This window comes from Ostrinia furnacalis, unplaced genomic scaffold, assembly GCF_004193835.3.
Source record: "Ostrinia furnacalis isolate ACB-3 unplaced genomic scaffold, ASM419383v2 OfSCF0140, whole genome shotgun sequence".
Lineage (NCBI taxonomy): Eukaryota > Metazoa > Arthropoda > Insecta > Lepidoptera > Crambidae > Ostrinia > Ostrinia furnacalis.
The window spans coordinates 89,911-108,828 of record NW_021130379.1 but is presented as its reverse complement, the minus strand read 5'-3'; the positions used below and the strand labels follow the sequence as shown (position 1 = coordinate 108,828).

General features: G+C 35.2%; 2 protein-coding genes across 2 annotated transcripts in view; one reads left to right on the top strand and one right to left on the bottom strand.

Annotated features, from left to right (window-relative positions):
- Positions 1 to 18,918, top strand: part of Tob (Transducer of ERBB2) — a 57,233-nt gene that overhangs the window by 17,675 nt on the left and 20,640 nt on the right. The gene's annotated exons all lie outside the window — the stretch shown is intronic.
- Positions 9,374 to 10,752, bottom strand: LOC114352481 (uncharacterized). The gene is made up of 4 exons (XM_028304110.1): positions 10,307 to 10,752; positions 10,109 to 10,218; positions 9,876 to 10,026; positions 9,374 to 9,448 (listed from the first exon to the last, which is right to left on the bottom strand). The coding sequence occupies exons 1-4, from the start codon at positions 10,373 to 10,375 to the stop codon at positions 9,374 to 9,376; spliced, it is 405 nt and encodes a 134-aa protein (XP_028159911.1). The 5' UTR covers positions 10,376 to 10,752.

Sequence of the window (18,918 nt, the reverse complement as noted above, 5' to 3'; positions counted from 1 at the left end):
TAGGGGGCGCTGTTTAATTTTTCATACAAAATTTTTCGATGACACTTTGAATACGCAACGAAACGAACTCGAAAGTTTTTCCTACTAGAGGTACTGTCTTAGTTAATACGAAAGATTACTTCGAAGCAATTTGCCTACAATCTCGAACAATGTGGGCCTCGCGTACACAGGGTTAATTTCACACTAGCACGCTCTTACGTCACAAGTGTATTTTTATGGGATTGTAGTCCTTATAGGTGTGGGTAGAGATGTTAAATCGGCATCCCCCGCCGCCTGCCGCCCATCGACCGAGACCCAGTAGCTCCTAATGCGAAAAGTTTGACGTCAGCGCCCCAGTTCGGCCCAGACGCCAGGCAAGGCGAGATTACGGCTTTTCGGCAACGCATGTTTTTCTTTTTTAGTTTTTTATTGCAGTTGAAATGTGGCAAAGGAAACTTGTCCGTTCAGTTTGTGTGCTGTAAATGTTGCTTTTTGTGTTGTGATTTAGCGTTTGAGATAGTACTGAAGATAAATAGAAGTGTAGATGGGGAGGGATAAAGAATCGGAGATACGCTTAGGTACGTAAATGCTTCGAATGACTGTAGAGACTATAGATTACAGTACTCAGTTTAAAAATAGGTTTTATCTTTCGTAAGTGTGTAGTTTTCAAATAATTTATCTTGTAGCTAGAGCAACAGCGACGTAACTCTAGATTGAATATCAACCCACCCCTAGTTTGAAATCAATTCAGTTAGGTATTGCTGAAGTAAGCGAACTATATCGTTAAATTAATAATAAATTATTATTTATCAAATCGTTATTGATGAATAAAAAGTTAGTTACAAAAGAAATCTTTATAATGATTTCTTGTTATAAAAACTAGGAAGTGATAAAAACATGAATGATCTCATTAAAAATATTCATAATTAATCGAACAATAAAACTTAACATTTTACAGTATCATAACGAGTGAGGAAATACGATTTTCAAGACAGTGTTCTGCTTATTGCTAAAGATTTGTAAAAGAAAACTAATCAAGAATTAATTACAAACTCTATGACAAATAAACAAAAACAATACATTCGCTATGTAAGCATATTTTGAACAATCATTGATAGGTAATATGAGTTTGCAATAATATTAAAAGACCGAATAATACAAATAAGGTTACAAATAACCGAACAGGTTTGGTATCTGAAAAAGTACAAGGTTAAATACAAATCGTGAAAAATGTGACGTGAATGACGTCATACGATACGCCTCACGTTGTTTATGTAGTACAGAGAAATAAGTGTGTAGGCGGCAATTGAAGCAATGTAAACAGATTACGTTAAAGGCTGTAGTGTGGTGAATATGGCCCAAAGTAGGTACCCAATTATAGTACCTACTTACCTATTACGTTAGACGCCACGCGGCTCACCGGTGAGCATCGAATAACAATTATAGAAATCCTGTTGTGTCTGGTATCTCGGCAGTCAATGACTTCTGAAAGATTTTTTTTTACCATATTAAAAAAACCTTATAGAAGTTGCAAAAATACCATTTTTGTCTAAGCCATAGACGTAATGGACCTTTTAGGACAAAGATTAATACTGTCGTAAAATCTTAAATGATTTGATTTCAAATTATTCTCTAGTATGCTCTAATTATTTGCTCTAATGATTTAATTATGTATAACGTAAACGCTTTAGGGAAAAAATAGTGTTTGTTCTAAAATCGCACCTATAACAACTGCTTAAGATACACCGCTTAGCTTGATGTACTGCCTTTGTAAAAGAGATAAGAACCCATTTATATTGCCTTTGAAGAGGGTCCTTAGAGGCTAAGGGTAGATAGGTACTATAGAAATCATGATTGGGTTTGGTGCATGAATAATATCTCGAAAGTTTGATCAGAGTATGAATATACTCGTAACATATTATTAGGTACCTACCATAATAGCTTTCTAAAAATACCTACTATGTTTACTTTCGACATATTATGTAGATAAGTAAGTAATCTTTGAGAATTTTTTGATAACGGAATATCACGGAAAACCTTCTCGTTAAGTAACGTAGTGTAATTTTAAACAGTACACAATATTTTAACATAATAAGTAGGAAAAAATTGATCACTTAAAATGTTGAATGATAGAGCTGTAATAAGTTCACGAATCCTTGTAAATTGTCAATATTTTTTATGATCTTTTACGAATTGAAAGAATGGACGACAACGTTTTCAGAAAACATCTTTTTTTTTTCAAAATATTTACAAAACTATCTTCGAATTTAGGATTAAAGGAAAAGGTGAGATCATACATTTCCTCTTAGGCTTTAATTAAGCAGTTTATTATTAAACTGGGTCCGTTCTACTTTACTAACATTTATTACTCAGCATAAGCGTATGTACTTATAAGCTGTCTAGACTTTTTGTCCAACCTTGACACAAACCTAAAAACGTAGCTTTTATAGTATCGGTAGCCACGAATTTGACCTTTTTGGAAGCGTCCCAATACAGACGACGGAATGAAATATTTATAGTGCACCGTTCATGATAAATTGACATTTCGGGCAGTCGGCTGAGTTGGCCGGTTAGATTTATCTTGTCGATGATTTAGAGACAAAATGTCGATGTTCTAGCTGTCTTAGAAGGTTATAATATCTTTTTATCAAAATCTTATTACGTTACATCAAGATTTTCACCGTTTTAATCAAATACTGTTGTATTTTATTTCATCCGAATGAAATTAACATTTGACAAAAAGTAAGACAGTGGGTAGCTATTTATTAGTGATGTTAAATTGGTTTATCAAATATTTTAAACCAATTTAAAAAAATACATTTTTTATTCCAATTATTTTGACATATCATATTAAAGCGAGTTTAATTAAGTTGAATGATACAAAAATTATTCTGATATCGATTGACAAATTGATGTCCCAACACTACCTTGTCCGAGACGCTAGGTTCAAGGCTGTATTAAATCGACTGAATAAACATAGTCTCTCGACCGAGCTAAACAAAACATTTAGACATTAGTTGCTATGGGTTTTACTACAATAATTAATGACCAGACCGAAGACTGATAGAAAATTCAATTATTATAAGGAGATAACATTAATCTGTAATGAAAGTGATAGATTAAGAAAATTACATTATTTATCTCACACATAACATATTCACTAGGTTGTAATAAAGCTGAAAATATTGTTTTGTCTGCCCTAATCTCAGTAAGAACCAACCGGTTAATTCTTTTTTGTTTTTTTGGATGCACCAATACAATAGGAGAAAATTATTCCAACGATTTTCACACTACATTTTCGGGGACTTATATGTCATCGTCACAAAAATATCAACTGAAAAGTCTCTGACTTACAAAAACATTTCGGTCACGATTTATTAATGTAAATTGAAGTTTCCATCATCGTTATTACAATACTTGGCCTGAAATATTACCTTTACATAAATGAATATTATCAACGCATTCATAGCTCCGACAATGCCCGCTTTAAGCTTTTATCTTTTGTCCTTTTCATTTGACGTGACACACATTTTCCCTCTCACGTCACGTCATTGGATTCACGTCGAAATAAGGGCAAACCCACATCACTGCGCTGTAAGCGATGCGTAATGTAGAACCAACTGTGATTTTGTCCACGTAAAACAATCAACGAAAAGTAACTTATCTATGTACTATTGTAATTTACTTTACTATTGCATTATAAATCAAAATACGTCCAGTAGTTTTTGCGTGTTAACCCAACGGTTATTATTTTTTTTCACTTTAAGAGTTGCATCTCATTTAAGTAACCCAGATGGTGAGCAGTCGCCCTGCAAGCGAAAGGTCGTAGATTCGTCATTCGATGCCCATCTTAATCAATTCGATTTTTTCGATTAAAATACTCATACACATTTTCGAACGGTCTTGTAGTGTGCACTTACCCTATTAAGGAAACACCTTGACATGGATGCATGACACTGTTCCACTGCTGCCCTATTGTAGTCAGTGACATTGTATTGTTTAATTTTACCTTTCGATGTAGGTTGTCATTTTTATGGCAGGGCTTTGTCGACTGGTTTTAAATAAAACTATTAATATGCTTTAACTAGGTGTATCAATAAGTTGGAGGTATGGTGACAAATATGCGGGTAGGGCCTTGCAAGCGGAATAATAGTATTTTAAAAAATATGTGTGTTGGTCGCAAATGTAGGAAAAGTTTCCTGATTGAAGTAAACATAATTTACTCTTATAAGTACTTATGAAAGTTTAACTTTAAAAAATATTTTTACTATCAAATACTTCATATAAAAATTATGTAATAAGTTTCTAGAACCCATTACCTTGTGCTAATTTTATCTACTAAACCAATTTATCAAATTCCATAATGCAATCATGTAACAACGTGTTAAAGATCTAATAATATCTACGCTATTATTATACTGATCAATCAACCGAGTCTTAGAGCTCGTTCCAAAATAGGCTTCTTAATGTACAGACAAGAGCACATTAGAATACACGTTTTGTTCTAAAATCACACTTAATACAACTACATAAGGCTACGGTGTTTACCTTGAAGTATCGTTGTCCGTCTGTACTGATCTCGTCTACATTGAATCTTCGCCTTAATCCACAGATAAGAGGTGTAATCCATCATTGATATCTTAGTACCCAGAGACATATTATGAGGTTTGATAGAGATATTGGCTAAGAGATACCAAGTTACTAAGTTAGGGGAATAACTCAATAATCTTAAACTTTGCAGTCACATTGATAGATGTCTTTGTAAAGGTCTTAGACTGTTCATAATAAGAAAATAATAGTGTCTAATATAAATAAAGTAATTATTCCATTCATTAGAATATAAAGTATAAAATTATCTCTTACAATACCTATTTTAAATACCACACTCAGAATACAGAACAAACCAGAAAGAGTGTTCGATAACATTTCTACGCGGCAACTTGTGTCCAAAATACTTCCCCTCCCGCACCCCTCTACCCCCTTTAGTGTTACTAGCGCCGTGTGACACCCCCATTTTCGAGGTAAAATTATGTAATTTTTTAATAAGATGTTAAACAAGTAAAAAATAAGTAAGTGAAATAAGTACACACGGCCACAGTATTAACTATCCATTTCCGTTTTTGCTCTCGCTCTCATCAAATGGTGATTCTTTGCGATAGAACGAGACGACATGACTGGCCATAGGCATAGATAGTACCTACCTACCTATGAATTTAATTTTTACTCCGAAGTAACTAAGTGTAGATGATTATTTATTTCTATTAAATAGTGTAATATACTACATGTAGGTATAATATGTTATTTAAAAGTAAATTACAAAAGTCGAATATAAATTTTAGAATGCCAAGTAAAACAAAAAAGAAACTTAAGGTTCTTTATTATGTAAACATATCGACAACAAAACATTTGTTTACGGCGCAGTAGTGCTTTTAGTTTAACTTTTCTTGGAGTCAAAAACAGAATCCAAATCAAAAACATCACCAATACTTGAATTTGATTGCGAGGCAACTCTGGCTGTTTATCCTGAAAGAAAATCAGAGTAAGTCAAATCAAAATCAAAAATAATTATTCAGTTTAGACCACAAGTGGCACTTATAATTTAATTAATCAGGTTGTCATATTGTCATGGATGAAAATACACTAAAAACTAATTAAAACAAAAAGGATGGGGAAAATATTCCATTATTCTGTGGTAACGCTAACAAAATTAACGCGTGAATTTTTTATAGACAAATGTAATTCAATATAAAAAAGTAGGGTAAAATATTCCGTTGACCTGTGGCAACACTTACAAAATACAACCGAGATTTTTTTTTGAAAATTATTATTTATTTAAAATGAATTGGAAATGTGCTACTTACGGATAAAACATGATCCCATGCACTTTCTTCGTAATTCCAGTAGCATTCTTACATGTTGGAACGGCACAAGACGGCATAATTTAATTATAAAGTGTCAATCTGACGGATATGTAAACAATGCGCGCGCCGGCCATTGACTAATTGCTCTAAAGTCAAACTAGTGCGTTTTGGAGTAATTTATATGAATACACATTTACGCCCGTTGACGGTTTCTGGTTTGTTCCGTATTCTGAGATACCACACTTATTATTATGAATTCACATTTAATTTTTCCTCGGCCATTACAAATCTACAATTCAAAATCTATTGCGATTTATTTTCATTCGGTTTAAGAATCATTACATTAATTCAGCCGTTCGAATAAATGGGCGGCCATTTAAATACATCAAAGTTAATGATTTCATTGTTACTAAAACATCTCCTGATGTATGTATACCTAAATTGGTGGGTAAAAGTAACTTGTTTTTTTCCTAATACGTTAAAAACAAGGATAAAGATTATGTAAATTAAATTAGACGTAAAATGTTCTCACAATATCCGTATACGTACGTAGTATACGTACCTATACTTGGGCTCTATTACGAAATTACTATTATTACCTACATCAAGTTTAGATAATTTCCTTCCAGTTCCTTACTTGTCACTTCTGAATCTAACCAATTCAGCCTATAAACATTTTTAGGATACTTGTTTTCTAATTTTCGATGACTCCCAGACATATTTAACTCTTTTTATAGCTATACAGGGTTATACTAAAATATAGTCTTTTTTTTTAAATAAACGCTGAAAGAATATAGGTAGTTCAGTCCTATGAAAATATGTTAATGTATATTCTTCAATATTTCTTCAGCCCTCTTAACATACGACTTTCTATTTATAATTTAACAAAGTTAGGTAATTACAAAGTTTCCAGGAATAAATTAGTAACATAGATGTCAACTAAAGAGCATGGTTTTTAAGCTTAAACTTTTCAAATACTAGCCTGTAACATCCTGTATTTAACGTCGTGGTCATCTAATCCAAGTGCCAATGCACACCAGAGCGTCACGATAAGTAAACAAACGCATATTTAAGTGGCCCTGAATTACTTCTCGTGATACGCAGAACGTGTGTCGTTGCTTATCATGCCATAATAGTATTGTTTCCTTTACTGCCTTTTTATTATCGAAAATTGATGGAATCCGTTTCATAGAGTCGGCCATGACTTTGAGTAAACAACGCAAAATGGCGGGAATTTTACCTACATTACAGACGGTTTCTGAATTTAGATTTCGAGGTGGAGAATGCTCACTCTCTACTTATGTATGCCAAAAACACCTATTTTCGAATTCAAATGGTCCAAAATTGTTTTGAGATTCTCAAAGTTGATTTTAGAAAATGAGTTCACTCAAGCTAAAAATCTCAGTTAAAAACCGGGGGTTAATCGATAACCTACATTATTTATAGCCTCAGACTTTTCTTTTTCTATCGTATGTACAACTGACGTCACAACCCTGTTGTCAGGCCTAATGAACCGCCATAGGCGTCTGACATGGCCTAATCGGACTGACAGCAACTTACCTACATTTACGAGTAATGGAACTATAAAAATAGTCGTTCGCCTTTCATAGATTTCATGAACTCAACTTACACTATGCCTGGAAAATTGTGGAACATTATTATGAACTTTCAATGCAAAACCTTTTAAATCGCATGACACGTTAGTACCGAACTAATTGCACATAAAAGCTAGATCAATTTATTAACGTGTCTCACCATAAACCCATAATAAGCTTCACAAAGCACAAAATTCCAATTAGATTCCCACATCACGTGGGGTTCGTGCAAATACAATATGTTAAAAGCATATATGCGTCAGAAGCCCACGCACTGTCACGGTAATGTGATAAAATATCACTGTTCTTGTATAAGGCTCTTTCCTGCCGATTTTCCGCATGTATATTTGAGCGGAAAGCTTTCTTTTTTTAACATAAAAAATATTATTTGACAACCTTAAAGCCTTACAGTTAGTATTTGTTATGACAATTGCATACACTACTGTAGAGTCGCTAATAATGTAGAGAACATACAATTCGGTTTATACAGGATCTCAGAATGGGTGAATCAAACTTATATGGGAGGTAGCTTGAACTCTGACCTATATGCCCCTAAAAATATGAAAAAAATATTTTACAGAAAAAATATACACTCTGTAGAGGTACGTTGATGAAACTTACGAGTAAACTACGACTGAAATACGCAATAGAAATTCTGCAAACATCTCCTTCACAAATGCCTATTCCTCATAATAATTTAATAGACGTCATACTGATGTTATCGAATTTCTCTATGCACATATTTCATCTCACCTGTAATATTTTCTTCTCCATTTCAATTGCACGTGTATATCTTGTATACAGGGTGAAGCACGACATGAGATATTGAGCGAGCTATATTAAATGGAATTCGTATATCACTGGCATGATTTCCTCTGAGACTCGGTTCAATACAAATAAACGGCAGGAAGGCAGCTTTTGAAGTTTCAATACACTATGCTCGATATTTGACCTATAAATACAAGCTTGAGTAAAATGTTTTATAGAATAATGCAATGGTTATTCAGTTTGAAAACTTTTTGATATATCCGCGGAAAACTATAAATTGTAGGAGCTACAGCTTTTTCGTGGATGCGTAAAGCTACTTACTGGCATACCTGTAATTCTTTATAAAATCAAAGACTATTACAGATTCCTCAACTATCCCTGAGTTCCTGAATATCGAACGCTAATAATGCATACGTTACTTGAGGTGATAGCACATACACGATCTTGTTCACGACATGTAGTTACATACAATATTGATACTGTAACAAAATATGTTATACTGGAAACATACAATATCTCTAGTCTTACATAAGCACAGCCTATATTTTCCATACAAACAGACAATGACGCAAATGATAACCGATATTGTGTATAATTTGGCAACAAATTAGCCTCCCACGCCCGTACCAGCCTCGGGCTAGCTTTCCGTACAAGTTAGATTTGCCTTCTGTAATATTCAGACGTTCGTTAGCGTAAAGATAAAAAAGTCAAAAAGTTAAAATAACTAGTCAAAATAGGTACGACAGCACCACGGGTGTTTCGGGACCTTCCTTTCTTCGCAGTGGGGCTTCACTACTTATAGAGTTGTGATAGAGATTAATTTACAACGAAAGTTTAGTCTGAATACTTTTATTTTTAGCTTCTATTAAAAGAGACTAACGGTCTTATTCATAATCATTTTTCACATTTTATCAAATGCTTATTAGAGGTTTATAAAACGTTTGATAAAAATTGTTATTCATAATCGTCATTTAGCGCTAAAATCCTCTTATAACTGTGTGATAAGTTATCGAGAGCTCGGGCCTTGTTTAAAGCTCTAATAAACCTATTTTAACCTAACTTTTATAAATGTCATTTCATATGAATGTCACTTCGTTGGTTTATTTATTCAAAATATCCTTGCTGTGATCCTTGCTTGTGAAAATGAATGCTATAAATGCAATTGTGCATTTAGCCAATAATGCCGACCCAGCGCGACGTAGAAAGCTCTACCGCCAACGAAGCAACCCATTCGATTTGCGGGACCTAAATTTTAAAATAAAATATAGGTTCAATAAGGACACAGTGCGCACCATCATAGATTTGGTGGAAGATGATCTGGTTCAGAGCGCTAGAGGTGGTGGCACGTGTCCTGAACTGCAAGTTTTAGTGGCCATAAGATGTTGGGGACGTCGTGAGGTAAGCACAAAAAAGTGTTTTATTTTATCCCTTTGTCGTGGCTGCTATAATTATTTTCATACATTTTCAGGTACAAGATGATGCTGGTGACCTCCATGGCCTAAGTCAGCCGACAGTGAGCCGGATATGCGCCAGAGTCGCGCATGCAATCGCGAATAAGGCAAATTCCTTCATCAAAATGCCTATCACTATAGGAGAGCAGGAAAGAATTAGTGCCAAATTTAGAGCAATTAAAAATTTTCCTGGGGTGATAGGAGCCATAGATTGCACCCACATTAAAATTAAAAAATGGTGGACCACCGCCAGTTTTAATTTGAGCCTGCCTAGCAATGGTCTTGTCTTTCTTCGCACTGATTTTTATGAGGCTCCATTGCGATTTTAACTGGGTAATGGAGCGGTTCATACCAGCGCACATTGAATTAAACCTGAAAAAGAAATGACAGGATTTTGAATTACAGGTAAAGGCAAAATTTTATATTGAAGGCAGAAATCAAAAGATGTACCAACGTTGTTTGTAAATCAGCCCAAGCCGCAACCTTCCGTTTATTCGTGTTAGTGTCTGTATTTTTATTTTCGATTGCATTTACTCTTTCTTTCACCAACTCTTTCAGCAAATACTGAAAAGCAAACACTAGGCGTCAAACATAAATAAAACCATGCTACAAAAATTAGTAGGCACTTTATCAGGCTAAAAATAAGTACTACCTTATCTTCCTCCAACCAGTTTTCTGATCGTTGCCTTTTAGGCGGTCTGTTCTCCTTCGTCATGGACATAATTAGTATCCGATGTAACTAGCCGGGTCGTCGTAAGAGCTTATTGCAGAGTACAGGGTAAGAGGTACAGAATCCAGAACATACAATCCCAAGTTTTATAAAAGTTTGATAAAACTTGGGAGTTGATCGAAAAAACCGAAAACTTTATTAAATTTTCGTGCCAAATGTCAATGTCAGTAAGTAAAACGTCACAGCTGCCAATTTTTTGTTTTTTTTTTCTGCGATTTGTCTATGATTTTACATGGTCCATCAAGTTAAATCACCAAAAAAGCTGTTTTCGTTCATTCTTTTTGTATAGTCTGTGGAAAGAAAATATTAAACTCTGTTTTAGCTATCAAAGGTTTATAAACGATTATGAATAACGTTTTTTATCAGAGGTTTATAAGAGTGTTTTAAGCCTATCAAACGTTTTAGCTAATGTAGGTTTTAAACCTATATTAGCATTTTATTATGAATAAGACCGTAAATGTAGACAATGACATTGATTGTCTTAACCAAATAGACAGTTCTATTTTAAGTAATTAATTTGGATTCAGTTTACAGTTTCATTATCTATTATTAATATTATAAAGCTGAAGAGTTTGTTTGTTTGTTTGGTTGGTTGGTTGAACGCGCTAATCTCAGGAACTACTGGTTTATTAATCGAGAGTTGTGAACATGCCAGCAGCTTTTACTGTTAATGCTTAAATACAGCCTTTCCAACTGTAAAGCCAAAACGGATCATGCCCATCCAATAACTCAGTAACGTTACTGTAAATGGGTAGAAATTCTCGAAATTTCCAGACCACATACAGTGGGCCCTTAATCCTGTGATCGATTCCAGCTCATAATGCATCGGCTTAAGAGCTCTGGAATAGCATGTTTTCGGGTGAGTGTACCTGCAAACGCACATCGGAAATATCAACTGGCTTTGGAGATACGGGTGGTATCGACGCACATACTTGCAAAACAGCGATAACCCACATTCACCGGTTCCAGGGTTGTCAGGCTGGGTAGAGTCGGAAATGAACGCTTGTTCGGGCAGATTAAAATGTGCCAGAACAAATTGGAGTTAGTGAGATTAGCGTTTTTGTATTAACTTTTCCTATTCCTAACATACGATTCATTTATTTAGCATGTTTTTGAGGTGACTGTAAAAGTTTTACAATAATTAATTCTTGATCAGATTTATTGGCAACTAAGAAACTATTAGTATGTACTTACATAATACTTCAACATACAACAAACAGCAGCGTACAGCTGTAAAATTTGAGTAAAACTTACTTCAGTTTTAAGATGACCTTAAATCATCATGTCGGATCCATGGGGACTTTTCACATTTCATTTATAATGGTGCTCGAACATTCGTACCAATTTTCAGCTGTGTGCGAAGTATTGTAGGGTTCATGTCAGGACAACGTGGTAGTTGGTTATCCGACATTTTTTGTGGGAAATTATTTTCCGCGAAGTGTCAACCCTACCTGCATCCCAGGACACGTGAAAATGTAACTAGGCGAAATTTGCATAACGATAACATAGTTTATCTAATGGGATGTGGACTTTGGAACTAGGTAAGGCATACAAGTTGTTTGAACTAGTGTTTTGGAGTACATGCAAAGATAATTTGAACCCCTTGTTAGGAAAGGTATGGAGATCGATTCCCATATTATGAGTAGCAAACATTTATAGTCTCTTGGCGGATCTGTTCCTTTTTTTTACCCAGGAAAATGGCCTATCCATACCTACCGGGGGGACGGCAGGTTATGTGGGCCACGATTTACCAATGAAAGAGCACAGTAAATAATAAAACACAACAGCTTTTAAATCCTAGACCTTTGATTATATTAAAATTTAATAAACGTGAATTTAAAAAAAGTTTGTAGGAAACATGATTACACAATTCATAAATTTTTGCTCTGTATCTAATTAGCCCAACAATTACCTAAATAATAACTGCTTTTATCTATTTTCATTACAGCTTCTATCTAAAATTTAATAAAAAATCCAGCGAGCATTAAAAGATTCCGCAGACGAACTGCATTCAGTGATTTTATCGCAATCTTTTCTATAAAGCCCTCCCTCCACTTAGCAAGCAGCGCGCATCGCGATATTTTCCGACAGCTTACTGACTGGTGTGAACGAACGCGTAACGAAGTCGCCGCCCTACAAATTGTTTCAGTAAAACCGACCCGACCCGACCCGCCGGAAGATTCGTGCGGATATCGGGGCTGGTGTACAGTGAGCGTTAGAAAAAGCACAAAACTATTAATGCAACGTAAAATAGACAAAAGTGACTTGGCCTGACGTTGGTAATTAGTGTGTAGCGATTGCCATACAACCAATTTAATGATTTTTTTAATTGATTGGATCGAATTCATAAATTTTTATGAGAAGCCATATCTTGTAATCAAAAAATACAGAAAATATCAGTCATTCCTATTGTAATAATACTTCGAGTCAGCGATACGAGATTTTACGAGTTTGTGCCATTTTTCCTTGGGTGCCTGACAGTAACAGTTTTTTTTTTTTTTTTTGTACGACTGTACTTACAGCAAGCTTATCGACGTACTCGCTTAATAACAGTAACGTTCGGGGTTTGTTAGTAATCTGAAGAAATAATGAAACTTTATGAGAGTATTTTTCTTCGTATTGAGACTACATTTAGAACAATTTCAGGACAGAATGTTTAATCGATTTTCAAGCGTTGTACGGGTTACGGTTACGGTTGTACGGGTCTATGAGTTTTCTTTACAACATTTCTAAACTTTACTATAGACTATAGGCACACCAAGTGCCTAGACAAGTGGCATTTTTTAATAGCTGCAAAAATCGACTCCCTTCACAGAGCGATGCAACTAAATACAAAAACTCGCCGCAGCGAAATCATTTCGACAATTACAACTGTCACGTTTTGCTTGTCTAGGGGCTTCGTGTCCACTGTCCACCTTGTTTACAGACGTTACAATCAGGCTTCTGCATATTCATGCCGCATTATATTCGCCCACGACGTCTATTCAGTGGACTATCAGCAAGAAACTGGAGCGTGCAAACGTATTTGTTTTTGTAAGGTTACATGTGACGAGCATATTTATGAGGTTATTTATTTATCTGTGAAACAGAAGGAAATTGAGTTGATGCTATCTATAAAACAATCTTAGAAAAAAATATTTAGAATTATGTATCGATATGGATTTGATGTGTAAGATTAAAATGTCATTTCTATTCTTCCCGTCTAGAAAATTAGAAGGTCGCGAGATAATAAGTAATCCTGTTATTCCTATTGCAAACACTTTAAAAACACGTTAAACTATTTTACGTTATCTTGTCGCTACGAAACATCACATAGTTATGATTATTAATATTACAAAGAATTCATTAGTTTATTGTTCATTATAATAGCTTAGTAACACTAATTAATACTACATAAAACACATAACTTAAATACTCACTAATGTATGTTTTAGTAACTCAAAATTTTCAGTACTTTTTCGAATGGAATTTCTATTTAAAATTCGTAAAGATAATAAACTTATACAACCATTAAATATAAATACAGCACATAGTAACTATTTGTGTTATGTCACACGTTACACTGTAATGTAATTATTAGCTGTTTTATATTACTCTTTTACACCACTTGGCACATTTATTAAGCTAAGCACTACCTACTTAAAAGACAACTGAAAACGTGCCAAAGTGTTAAAGAATTCCAGGATTCCAAAGTGTTAAAGATTCAAGAGCCACTGCCTCGGATCTTCTTTAATACCTTTAAAGTGGTTGTTTCTTATTACAATATCTATTAAGAAGTCTTTCCAGTGAATTTTACTATAAATTATTATAACATTTATAGTGTTAAGTGTCCGCTATTTTATTTCATTTATTAAATTAAAGCGACTACAGTAGTAGGTACCTACCTCCTAATACCACTTTTCAGAAGAACTCTCCAAACCTTCATAATTTATTATACTACTAAATCTACCCAAATGTAACAGCCAGGAAACAATCAGCAGACAATCACTTTGAAAATTGAGACAATTCCGCCATTTCTGTAAAAGCTTTCGACAAAATGGCGCCTGAAAAATGGCTGCCAATTGACGTTTTCAGACATCATTAAACACACTTTGTCTCTGGACGGTGAAATACCGATAGGACCCGACGGTAGGTGGAAAAGATTATTAAGCTATAACGATACATCAGCCATTAGGTGGCGAGCGCTGGCGAGCTGTAACGTGGACTAATGCAGCACATTCGTATCTAGTCAGACTGTCCAGTTTACCAGCGATGGCGGGAAATGTTGGCTATATTATTGGAAATGTACTAAATGAAGCTCTCTTTGTTTCGAAGGACAGGTAGAGAGAAAACGATAGTATTGTCACTTACTTTAAGGACCTTCAAAAACTGTCTGTTATGTTTTAAAGTTTTAAATCGATAAGTATCGTCTTAACTGTTGGAATTAAATGGTGAGGGTGAGCATTCGTCCAAGGGGTGAGCTCATTCTTTATATTAAATCTGAAGGAAACAATTGAAACATTTTTCTTAACCGCTGTCCTCTTAAGGCTGTAGGTTATTACTTGAGCATTGTACTTTTTGATACAATTTAATTACAAAATCATGCAAGTAATGAAATAATTGCTGCTCAAGGTTATTTTTATACTTTTATCTTATTTTCACTGGACAAACTTACACCATCAGACAATGTAGAGCGCACTTTTACTTATCCAGACACTTTATTTTGTTCTTAAGATAGCAGTACCGCTCTTTCACTTCGAGTCTGCAATAAATTATCATTTAAAACTGCGTCAGTCTTGAAGCAGCCGAATAATTCTATTATCAGGTACACAATAACAAACAGTTTTAAATTTAACAAATATAAAAATACCGAACTTAACATTATTAAAACTAAATTTAAAAGTAAGTAAGAATTTGTTGATATTTTTACCAGAAGTCAAGGATTTGATTCCTGCGCATTACAATGATTTCTGTGAATGAACATTTCATAGAACAAACTAAGAGTTTTTCAGCTTTAAGATTAGATGACACTGTAGCATCCGTACCTATAGTCTGTCGTTCTGTTTACTATACAAGGATGTCCTTCTACATAATTACATAGTAACTTAGACAAAAGCAAGAATCTAATTAGCAGCTGTCGAATTTGGTTCCACTCGGCTGAACGTAGAGCATGAGACGCGCGCATACTTTAACGCGCGAATGCTCGCCCCGAGCGCGAACTGTAGAGTTCACATGGTAAAGTTAGTAATAGAACTGCTAGCAAGTCGTCTGGCTAATTCAATTTGTTACAACGCAATCTCAAGACCACACTAGTGCGACCATTACTTTTTACGTTGTCTTCAATGCTATTCCTCAATTAAGTCTCTACTACTGGTGAAAGAGTGTTTTATGTTTTGTTTGGTGAAAAATCTTACTTTTGAATTCCACGAGAAATGTCGATCGTTTATTTGGATGACATCAAAATAAGTGAGAACTGATAAATTGACAGAGTCGGATATAAAGAAAAATTGGCTCTAACTCTTATACATGATGTAATTTAATTGTAGTAACAAACATACTACCAACTGTAAATTTCTTATTCATTCATGTTATCTACGAATTATTATCACCATCATCATCAATTTCAGCTACGGATGTCCACTGCTGAACATTGATTTGAGATTGACCAGTGACCAGTTGGTAGCATTAACGTACTTATACGAGTACATAGATGCTACTGAATAATTATGTAAATCTATTTAAAAATTTGAACTTAAACATGTTCTTCTCAACTTTTTACATACATTTGCCGCATGAACTCGCAAACCGAGTTATATCTTTAAATAAATTCACAAGTCCAATTCAGCAATGTGTGTCGCCGTCTGAAGTCGTTACGACGGGAATGTCGTCTTTCGGCCGACCGCATTAAGGGGGACCGCATTATTGCGAGTGCGTGGTAGGGGTTGTCGGGCAGTGGGCCGGGTCGATACGGGGTTACATCTATATATAGGACAACTTAAGGCCGCGCTCAGTTTCATTGAGATCGATTTGGATGCTGTAGTACAGTCTACATGATATAGGTTTTCTTGGAAAAAAGATTCTACATAGTTACTTGTTTTTTTTTATCCACTACGAGGAATCTTTTGGCCTGTATCTCACTTGTTTCAGCAATAGAGTGAGTCTAGAGGAAAATTTAGATCGGCGGAGAGAATCCCACATAACCCACTGACCGTACCCATTGACCAGTAAGTAGGTTTGAGCAAAGAAGGTTAGATATTGATGTAAAGCCGGGGCGCTAGTAAACAATTAATAGTTTAATTAATTACTTACTAAATATGAAGGTTCGTAATTTCAAAAGTTTTGCAAGTTCTTTAAGGTGATTGAAAGTATTGATGTATTTCTAAGTAATTAACTCTACAAGATTATTTTATACAAAAACAAAAGGTAATTAGTTCTATTGAGTAAACAGTTATTGTATAGGTACAGAAAGTAATTAAAATGTAAATGACTGGACTTTACGAGATCGAATCAGAAATGAGGAGATCCGTAAACGAACTAAAGTCGCTGACATAGCCCGACGGATTAGCAAGCTGAAGTGGCAATGGGCAGGACACATAGTACGCAGAACTGACGGCCGATGGGGCAGCAAGGTTCTGGAGTGGAGGCCACGTACCGCAAAAGCGCAGCGTAGGACGTCCACCCATAAGGTGGACCGATGACCTTATAAAGGTAGCAGGAAGGCGCTGGATGCAGACCACTACCAACCGGTCATTATGGAAATCATTGGGGGAGGCCTATGTTCAGCAGTGGACGTCCTGTGGCTGAAATGATGATGATGAAATGACTGGACTTATATTTAGCTCCCTTCTTGACTTTTAATCGTGGATGGATCGATAAGGATACGACACTAGGTTGTAATTATGTAATTACTTTGTGTTACGACTATTTTTGTAACACTACATCGTTATGTAACTGTTAATTAGTGACGTTTATTTAATTGTAGTAAGGTATGTGAAGGCTCGTAACTCGAGGTGCGCACAAGCAAGTGGCTGGTTTAGACGAATACGTACCTATTTCTCTTGTCTGCTTGCATACATAATAGTCGTAATACAATTAAACCATTAGCCATTAGTAAATAAACATCAACAGTGGAGGAGGCTCATAGTCCAGTAGTGGACTGTAAAGGGCTGTTGATGAAATAAACATCATAACCTGCATAGAAAACAAAAGACGAATGTTTCAAGAGCATGTGGTAACGGTGTATAGCAATTTAGTTTGTTTCCACCATGCAAGGAACACTAATAAAAGCCCTTTTACGACGCATTTCTGTCATAATAATATAACTAAATTTCGTGGAGTGGATAGGGAGTTTTAGTAATTTAAGTAGACTTTTGATACTAATGGAGATGTTCATCTACACGAAGTCGCTGAGATGTGTAATGTAAGTTTCCCGTGTAAAGTAGCAGAATGTACGAAATTGTGCTTTCAAGTCCACTTTCACAGTACTAAAAAGCTCATAAACCGACCACGTGACTTGTGAAAGCTTCCCAACAGATTCATTATTTTAAAACTCTGATAAGTTTACTTGAGCTGTCAATAATACACCTTGGTATTAAATTAATAGGTTCAATATCGATCAAATACAAATTCCAATTGGAACTCCAATCAATTTAGTTATTTGGGGCTTTAAATATTTGCTCACTGGTTTAGTATACCGGGGGAACAGCTTAAAATAAATACGAAAGGTGGAAGTAATAACGTTTATTACGAAGGTATAATCCAGAAGAATTCAGTAGGATTCAACGTGAAAGACTAACGGCAAAGCCCTTTAAATATTTCTAGATAAGCTATTTTGTTATACCACGGGCGAGTTTGGTTAGTTTTTTGGCAATATTTCAATTCAGCACAGCCTGTCTAGAAAGTAAAGCCTTAGAGTAGGCACACACCGTTGATTTTTCGTCGGCCGATAGTTTAGTCGGGCAGTTGATCAGTATGGGCATGTATGGGAGTGCGCACACTACGCCGATTCGATTTGGTCGATTCTTCATACAATTTAAAATCGGTCACAACTATCGGCCAACTAAAAATCAACGGTGTGCGCCTACTCTTAAAGCTATGGATCTGCATCACTGAACTGACACTTGACACTAACCAATGTTAACACGACATGTACGACGCGCGATATGTTAAACTTAAGGCTACAATTAACTCGTACAAAACTTGACTCTTTTGTACAATTTTGCGGCCTATTGTCCGTCAACTATTGAAATAGAAATAGTTTATTCAGTACATAATATGGTCATAGGCCCTTTCCAGGACACATATTACACACGTCATTGGCTACACAGTATGTAAATATTTTTTTTTTATGTATAACAAGGCAGTTATTTGACCGTAATCGCACCTGATGTTAAGTGGGTTGCAGTCTAGGATGGTACATATCTGCCCTGTAAGTGCCTATTCACTCTCGCCTTGAAAAGGCCCGGATTATAGTCTTCGGGAAAGACAGCAGCAGGTAGCGAATTCCCGTCCCTAGCTGTTCGTATAATAATAATCTTTCAAACTCAAACTTTAAA

What these genes read in the sequence shown, in the direction of transcription:
- LOC114352481 (XM_028304110.1), bottom strand. Translation starts at nt 10,375, where the DNA reads ATGTCCATGACGAAGGAGAACAGACCGCCTAAAAGGCAACGATCAGAA. An exon ending in ACTGGTTGGAGGAAGATAAG is followed by an intron (nt 10,219 to 10,306) that starts GTAGTACTTATT and finishes TTTGCTTTTCAG; the next exon opens with TATTTGCTGAAAGAGTTGGT. An exon ending in TGGGCTGATTTACAAACAAC is followed by an intron (nt 10,027 to 10,108) that starts GTTGGTACATCT and finishes TTTCTTTTTCAG; the next exon opens with GTTTAATTCAATGTGCGCTG.